At 33.7% G+C, this 8,476-nt stretch overlaps 1 protein-coding gene across 1 annotated transcript; it reads right to left on the minus strand.

Moving 5' to 3' along the window:
• Positions 1-242: 242 nt before the first annotated feature.
• CRYBA4 (crystallin beta A4) lies at positions 243-7,014 on the minus strand. The gene is made up of 5 exons (XM_063457072.1): positions 6,968-7,014; positions 6,221-6,339; positions 5,257-5,398; positions 2,232-2,374; positions 243-473 (listed from the first exon to the last, which is right to left on the minus strand). The coding sequence occupies exons 1-5, from the start codon at positions 7,004-7,006 to the stop codon at positions 326-328; spliced, it is 591 nt and encodes a 196-aa protein (XP_063313142.1). The 5' UTR covers positions 7,007-7,014; the 3' UTR covers positions 243-325.
• Positions 7,015-8,476: the final 1,462 nt, after the last annotated feature.

Here is an 8,476-nt window from a genome sequence, read left to right on the forward strand (position 1 = left end):
ATGAAAGTGTTTATGAATGGTGGGGGTAATAATGTAACCAGCAGGCACATTCTATTTGTAACTCCTCCATTTTTATGTTTTTCCACCACTTTTCAGAACAGAGCACTTTGATAAATCTCCCCCATTAGCTTCCATAACCACGTTTCCAGCATAACATTTCCTCTGTCTGACCTATAGAGCTGCTTGAGATTTTACTACAGTTTGTGTAATCAACTTAAAATGAATACGCCATGAGTAGCTAATGTGATAAACAAAAAGAATTTATTTTCTTTAAATGTACTTCACTTGTGTTTAAAATGCCAACATGATGCTTAGATGTAAATGTTTACTGCTGAATTCTGCGGATGGATTGAATCTGAAAGGTTTGTGCATGGGATCCCCACTCTCTCCAATGCTTGTACTCTCCTGAGTGATGGTCACATTCCAAAATGTATTGGAATCCACGGTAGCCAGGATACTGGTAACCCACCCAACTGTAGACAGGGGAAAAGAAATGCATTAGTGAATATTGGTATTTATTTGATAAACTCCACTTGCGTTGCAGTAGAGCCTAATGATTCATACATTCATGCAAACACACTGCTTAATGTAGTTATGATCAAGCTCAGTGAAAAACATATACACTCTCTGGGAGATTATGAGTTTCATAGCTGTGGACATTCTTGTGATACAATAAATAAAAACATTTGAACTCACACAACATAGAAACAATATGGTAATAAAGTGGCACAGATTGATTGGGGATCATAGAATACTTTGAGAATCGCTTAATGTGTTTCAAGGGGTCCTAAGGGGTTAAATATTTATTTTTCAAATAATTGATACAAGGCTAAAAGAAATGAATTTCCATGGTTAACATGGAATCTGTGTAAATTAAGTTTAATGTTTTTAATATAATCTATATGTAGTAACAAAGTAAACGATATTCCTCTACACATTTTTAAAACTGGTTCTGAAAGGTAAACTTGGGATCCATTTACTTAATTGCCAAACTACAGTGAGCTGAAAACCAAATTGCTAAATTCAGGTTAGATTTGCAAAGCTGTGACTAAAGCTTAACTGAAGATTTTTTTCCAAATCATCCCTTTTTTCCTCATTGTTGGAATTCAATCTTAGATTTGCTACAATTAATTGCTAAGTTAATAATCCATTAAAGTACACATACTAAAACTTATATTTTATATGCAAACAAACCTATTCCTACCTATGGAAACAGATGGCGGAGGCACCTACCACATAGGTTGGCAACCTTCCACACTACAGATGTTGCAAAGCATCAAGGGACATGTAGTCCACAACATCTGGAGTGTCGAAGGATGCCGACCCCTGACCTACCATTTGGAATTTTAACCTACTCACTTTTTCTTACATCTGCAACTCTTTTACAAAATGTTACAAGTATTTTAAAAAGTATATATTCAGCAACCAAGAAGCATAAGTGTGTTAACAAATTTCATTAGAGTGTACACATTGGATTTATTGATATTTTTAGTAAAAAAAAAGAGAATATGTATCGAAAACTCAGCCATCAAAAGGGCCATTTCTATTTATCAAATAAACTACAGTTTATCTAAACTATTTTGTATATCTTACAACATGAACACTTATAATACAGGCTTCAAGATGAAAACAATACAAAACATTTTTTTGATTAACTGAATAAACTTAAATTAATTTCTGAGAATATAATAAACTATTTGAAACTATCATATGTGTGCAGGATTTAAATAGGATTAGTGTGACAATTATGCATTAGAGCGTGGCTGGGCACACTTTGCATACCTGTGCCATTTGCCAATAAGGAAGCAGAAGTCATATACACCCTGATAACGTTTTACTCTAAAATGTATAAGCAGTTGAAGGATGTAATGGAATTGCAAATCTATTCCAATAATATTTAAGTTGCCGACCTGTATCAATCAAATTTAGTTGGCTGTATATAGTCTATAAAATTACTGATTTGTATTAGGTGCATTTTAAGAGTGCTTTAAGAACAATAAAGACCAGTGAAAACCTTCCATAAAAAAACTATAAATTAGGATAAATTCTAAAAATGTGACAACATTTATAGATTGCTCATTGAAATGCATGTATACTGTTTTGAGATTTGCTGCTACATCTTTTCGGCATTAAATGGTTGTTGACGTGTTATGGTTTGTGTCTTCGTTTGAGTAGTTGTGAAAAAGAACATAAAAACAATTGACCGCCATATAAGAATCGACATGACTTACGCTCCAGAATGAACACGGAAAGAGCCAACTTCATTGTTACACCATCCCATAGCCTGAAGAGAAGGATAGTCGTCGCTCAGCTCTCCTTTCCTTCCCAGGAAGTTTTCCCTCTCGAAGATGGACATCTTGCAGTCACGATGGTTCTGGAGCATAAAGAGAATTCTGTAAAATGTCTCTATAGATTGAATTACCTATTTAGTAGAACAAATGGAATAACACCAATTTGCCCACCACAAGGTATATTTAGTCATGTTATTAATGAGATGATGAAGAATCCTTAACTAAATGACTTACACAGATTTCCTTCAAATATATAGTTCTATTTTCTGATCGTGTGATTAGCCAAATATATGTGGTACATTAGTTCAAATTCCTTAATAAAGTTTGGCTTGGTGTGATGTTGTAATAATGATATATTGTGTAATTCTAGTTTATTTAAGGTTTTGCTAAATTAATGTTATACTGTTTTTTACAGCCTGCTGCTTATTGTCATTATTATTATGTATGGTGAGGGTTATTTTCCACTTTTAGCTAGTGATCAAATATATATTTTATATTGATTTTCTTTCATATCATTGTGATTCTGTTGTCAGAATGGCAGCACAGGATTTACATAACTAATAACTAATATCTAAAACCTGATAAACTCTCACCAGTTTTACTAGGTCAAAATTTAGCTTGCATCTCTCCCATGTTTCAGGTGTAGAGCACAGTATTATATATTGCCATATTAAATTATGCTAGTTTATGCCAAGAAAAGATATCAGGAAATAAGAAGATTGTGCTATACTGTACAGTTATGAGAGTGAAACACGATGGTATACAGAACAATAATAAAATAGGTAATACATTTTACTGCAACCCACCCTTGGGAACAATTAAGTATAATATTTACTCGACAACAACAGAACATCACACTTTAAAAAATACAAAGAGGGATCTATTTAAAACTACAGAAAATAAAATTTTCCCACCACTAAATAATTAACACATAATCAGCGTGTTTTTGTTGTGAATGTCTTTCCAGAGACAGTTCTATAATTTAAAATGTAGGGGGTGACAAATCCTCTTTTCCCGTGCCTATCATTCTCTGTCTCTCCCTATTTCTCTATCTCTAGGGAATTGTATATTGATCCCCAATACCTATCTCCATTCTATACTCCACACAGTGACAATTAGTCTGTTCTCCTCAAACTCTGTACCATTTTTACTTCATCTGTGTCTCCTGTTTTTCCCTTCCTCCCTTAACCCCTTAAGGACTGAGTCAAATGTACACATTTTGATCAAAATAGAACGTAAGCAAAACTTGGAATTTGACTATATGGCTGTAAAACTGTAATTCACCTCTTTCATATTAAGTGCACCCACACTTACTATATATAATTTTATTGAGGAGAAACAGGGCTTTCATTTAACATCAAATATTTATCTATGAAACATAATTTAATATGAATAAAATATTAAAAAATGTGAGAAATTAACCCCTTAAGGACTGAGCCAAATGTACAGGTTGTGAACAGAACAAAACGTAAACAAAACCTGGCATTTGCGCTATATGTCTGCCCAACCGTAATTCACCTCTTTCATATTAAATGCACCCCCCTTATTATATATCATTTTGTTCAGGGGAAACAGGGCTTTCATTTAATATTAAATATTTAGCTATGAAACATAATTTAAAATGAAAAAATTGGGAGAAAATAAGAAATGTTGTTATTTTCTTAGTTCTACATGACATTTAACTGTCAATGTCATAATACTGTTTGCTTTTACTGCAATAAAATACACATATTTGTATTCAGCAAAGTCTCACGTGTAAAACAGTACCCCCTATGTACAGGTTTTATTGTGTTTTGGGAAGTTACAGGGTCAAATATAGCGTGTTACATTTGAAATTGAAATTCGCCAGATTGGTTACATTGCCTTTGAGACTGTATAGTAGCCCAGGAAACAAATTTACACCCATAATGGCATACCATTTGCAATAGTAGACAACCCAATGTATTGCAAATGGGGTATGTCCAGTCTTTTTTAGTAGCCATTTGGTCACAAACACCGGCCAAAGTTAGCATTAGTATTTGTTTGTGTGTGAAAAATGCAAAAAACGCTAATTTTGGCCAGTGTTTGTGACTAAGTGGCTTCTAAAAAAGACTGGACATACCCCATTTGCAATACCTTGGGTTGTCTACTATTGCAAATGGTATGCCATCATAGGGGTAATTTTCATTCTTGGGCTACCATAGGGTCACAAAGGCAACATAAGCAATCTGGCGAATTTTAATGTGAAAAAAATGAAACACAAGCCTTATATTTGATGCTGTAACTTTTGAAATCACCATAAAACCTGTACATGAGGGGTACTGTTGTACTCAGGAGACTTCGCTGAACACAAATATTTGTGTTTCATAACAGTAAAAAGTATTGCAGCAATAATATCGTCCGTGTAAGTGCTGTTTGTGCGTGAAAAATGCAAAAAACTTAACTTTTACTGGCGATATCATAGTTCTAATAAATTTTACTGTTTTGAAACACTAATTTTTGTGTTCAGTGAAGTCTCCCGAGTAAAACAGTACCCGCCATGTACAGGTTTTATGGTGTCTTGGAAAGTTATAGGGTTAAATATAGTGCTAGCAAATTAAATTCCCTATACTTTCGGCATGCGTTGTCAGGCAGGTCCCGCTAATTGTAATTAATTAGGATACCTAATTATGTAACTGTTTGGGTTAGCAAATTGTGATGAAATTTCTAGGTGGCCATCTCCACACTGGAAACAATCCCAAATTCTACAATAAATTCAGCCAAAGCTTACCAAGGTTGGTTAGATTGAAATAATGTTAATACATTTGAAATATTGTTTTCAGTGGCTTATATAAAACAAATACTTTGAATTAAACATGTTTCAATGTGATTTTCTTTTAAAATCTTGTTTTATTTAGTCTGTCAGAAGGCCAGTCTGTCAGTATTATTGTGCTCCCTGTACAGGTATCCTGTTGAGTTCAATAACATTAGAGACATATATACTTACAGCACAGGCAATTGGTCGGAAGGAAGTCATTCTCTCAACATGATAAGCATTGCTTCCACTCCAGGCTTCCCAGCGGGGGTACTCTCCTCTTTCCAGAACAAACTGCTGACCCTGGAATCCTAAGTGTTCATAGCCAAGCCAGCTTAAAGAAAAAGATAACATACAATTTAAGACGCGTGTATTAAATGGGAGATATATTTCTAAATCCTAAAGCAAGTTCATGACATTGTCATGTTTGAAGCAATCAGTTCTAACAAATAAAGCCTGTGACATGTCTACTTTGTTTATTTGTACTATGTAAAGCCAATGTGCATGGTAGAATTTGGGATTGTGGAGTTTCCCTGTGTCTGCTATCGATCTGGAGATATTTTTTTGTATTTCAGCAGAATGCTTCTTTTGGTTTTTATGTACCTGAAAAATACACCATAGCAACATATAGATTTTTAATAAATGATAATCAAAATAATGATGTTACTACTATGAATCATAATATTTAAAAATATGCATGTAGTATCTTAAATAATAACTTTTTCGTTGTACAATTATTTGTTCATTGTTAGATAGACTAATTTATCCATGTACAATAGTTTTGAAAATACAATAATTACTCCAAGGATTTTTCTGACTTTTTATCATATGTATTTATGCATTGTTACGTCATGAATGTTCACACATATACACATTATAACAATCCAAAAATTCAAATCTTGAAAATCCAAAAAATTCCAGCCTTGACAAATATCCATCTGATTTCTTTGGCTGAATTTTCTTCAGGGGTATTAGTGTTACTCATACAATCTACAAACAACTAAGTAAAATCAGATACATGTATATAATAAAATGCCCTGCCTTACTAAACACACAACTTGTTTTACAGGTTGTGTTGCTACCACACCAGCCAATCATCAAAGGGTTCCAATGTGACCACAACCAAATATAATGAAGGTATAAATTAGGTACTCACGCTCCACTCTCTATTTTAAATGACCGAACAGTTTCAAATCCAGATTCCATGATGTTATAGCATTCGGATGTGAATTCATGTCGGCGACCTTGGAAGCCCTCCTCATCCCATACGATGATCTGCAAGGTAAGTAAGAACAGGTGGAGTGTGGACTATGACTCACAATAATGACCAACAATAATAAGACAGGGAAATGTTGTCGTATCCATGATTTAAGATTTCCATTGATAATCATGGCATGTCATGACTATTCTTGGTCAGTGGTGTACTCCAATGTTTAAAAATTATCTCTAATGCTAGTAAAGAATCTGTGCCATCGTACACCTGGGACATTTCTGAAATCAATATTAATCAATTAAAATAAAATATAATCACTAATGTCTTCTGTACAAGAAAGAGTGTTGCTGTAAAATTGGGTTTCTGTACAATAAAGGCTAATTTTCTTTCCTCCACACATAGTTTGCAAAAAAAGCTTTGGATGGTGCTTAGAGTGCAGTCAATGTTTTGAGCCATATCAGTTTATGTGCTGTTAGGATAGGAGAGGCCAGCTTTTCCAGTATCCAGAGATGAGCAATAATGAGTGCGAGGAGGGGAATGACCAGGTAAATGGGGCTAAAATAAGCCAATGTATACATGAGGATGGAAGAAATGGAGTAATGTCTGTGCGTGAATTATAACTGCTGTAAGCATATATATATATATATATATATATATATAAATATATATATTTATAAAAGTGTTGATTACCTTCCAGTGGCCAGCAAATTTAGTACAGTGTTGAGTCATATTGGCTCTGTCCTGCGGAGAAAGGGAAAATCTTTGTTAGTAAGACAATGCTTTTATTTTCCTTTGACCACATCTTTTTATTCATTGATTATTCAATCTAGTAAACCGTCAGTTTATTTTACGGAGACGTTGTCTTTATTGATCTCCAGTAAACAAACACATGAAAAGTGTAAAGAAGCATTAAAGTTCTGACTCGAATTCTGATTCAGTGTACAGGCCAATCAGAAATACACAATGATATATTTATACCACATACATTAGACAGACATAACAATTGACACTATACTGTATATATATATATATATATATATATATATATATATATATATATATATATATAAATAAGTATATATATACAGTATAGTATAAAAGAATATTCCATAGAATGAAGAAGTTGAAATCCAAGTTGTACCGGTGAAATTAAGGGTTCCTTTTTTTGCACTCTGACAGTGTCTCTTTGAAAATTATCGCCCTGTCTGACTCTGGAAAAATCATTTAGGTGAATTAATAAATAAACATCTATTGTTTGCCTAGTGCCTTATGAGTGGGCTTAGTTAATGCTGCTTGCATTGGAAAGTTTTCAGAGGGTATCCCGGATGACTGCTCTAAAGTGCCTTGCTGATGTGCCAATCCCTGCATTAAGCAATCAGTTTGGCACAATATCCCCTGCTTGCGTCCTTGTGCAGTTAAAACTTGGATGCTTCTCCACAGGTAGTAGCAAAGTTTCTTCTGCAGTAGAATTGATTTTGTAAAATTTAAGTGAAAAGGTTTATATAAAGAATGATTCAATCTCACCTTCATTAAAAGACAAGTAAAAGAATATATTTTTTGCCCATGATTTAAAACTGTGTGCCTACAAAGGGTATTTATTCTATCTCGCATTACACAATCCTGATAAAACTGGGGGAAGATACCCCGGCTTGCAAACGTTGATGCTGAGGATGAAATCATAGTATATATTGATTTTGCTACAGCAAAAATATATTTGAACACCTAGGCCACAATTTCAGTATTTTTTTCTTTTTTGTTATCTGGGTCTTGTAATTCTATTTTAAATAAAGTGCAATTACTACAGACAGACAGTAACAGGTGCACAATAAGACACACTGTAGTAGTCTTGGGCCACGTATGGGCCATACGTATCTATATTTAACAACATCATTCTATTTGCCACCATAGTGCTTTAAAGCAATTATAAGTAAGTGTACATGTGAGACGTATTCACTAAAACAGAAATTGTCTAGAATTGGCAAGGTAATTATCAAATAAGGGCTGTATATTGAAGAGGATGTTGTGTTGTTGATTTTTGCAAGTTAATATCCAGAGATAAATAGTATCACAGGGTTATTTACCAAAGTGACAATTCAAATGGAAATTCAAAATGAAGGTCAAAGTAAAGGTCAAAATAGACTAAATGATTTAAAAAAATCGATGTCACCAATACTTCTGTTTGGCTACTCTGTCATTATT

The sequence above is a fragment of the Pelobates fuscus genome, chromosome 5 (assembly GCF_036172605.1).
Source record: "Pelobates fuscus isolate aPelFus1 chromosome 5, aPelFus1.pri, whole genome shotgun sequence".
Taxonomy (NCBI): domain Eukaryota; kingdom Metazoa; phylum Chordata; class Amphibia; order Anura; family Pelobatidae; genus Pelobates; species Pelobates fuscus.

Coding starts and splice junctions, on each gene's coding strand:
- CRYBA4 (XM_063457072.1), bottom strand. CDS start 7,006: ATGACTCAACACTGTACTAAATTTGCTGGCCACTGGAAG. Junction 6,340..6,967: donor AATTTGCTGGCCACTGGAAG/GTAATCAACACT, acceptor CTTACCTTGCAG/ATCATCGTATGGGATGAGGA. Junction 5,399..6,220: donor TTTAAAATAGAGAGTGGAGC/GTGAGTACCTAA, acceptor TTTTTCTTTAAG/CTGGCTTGGCTATGAACACT.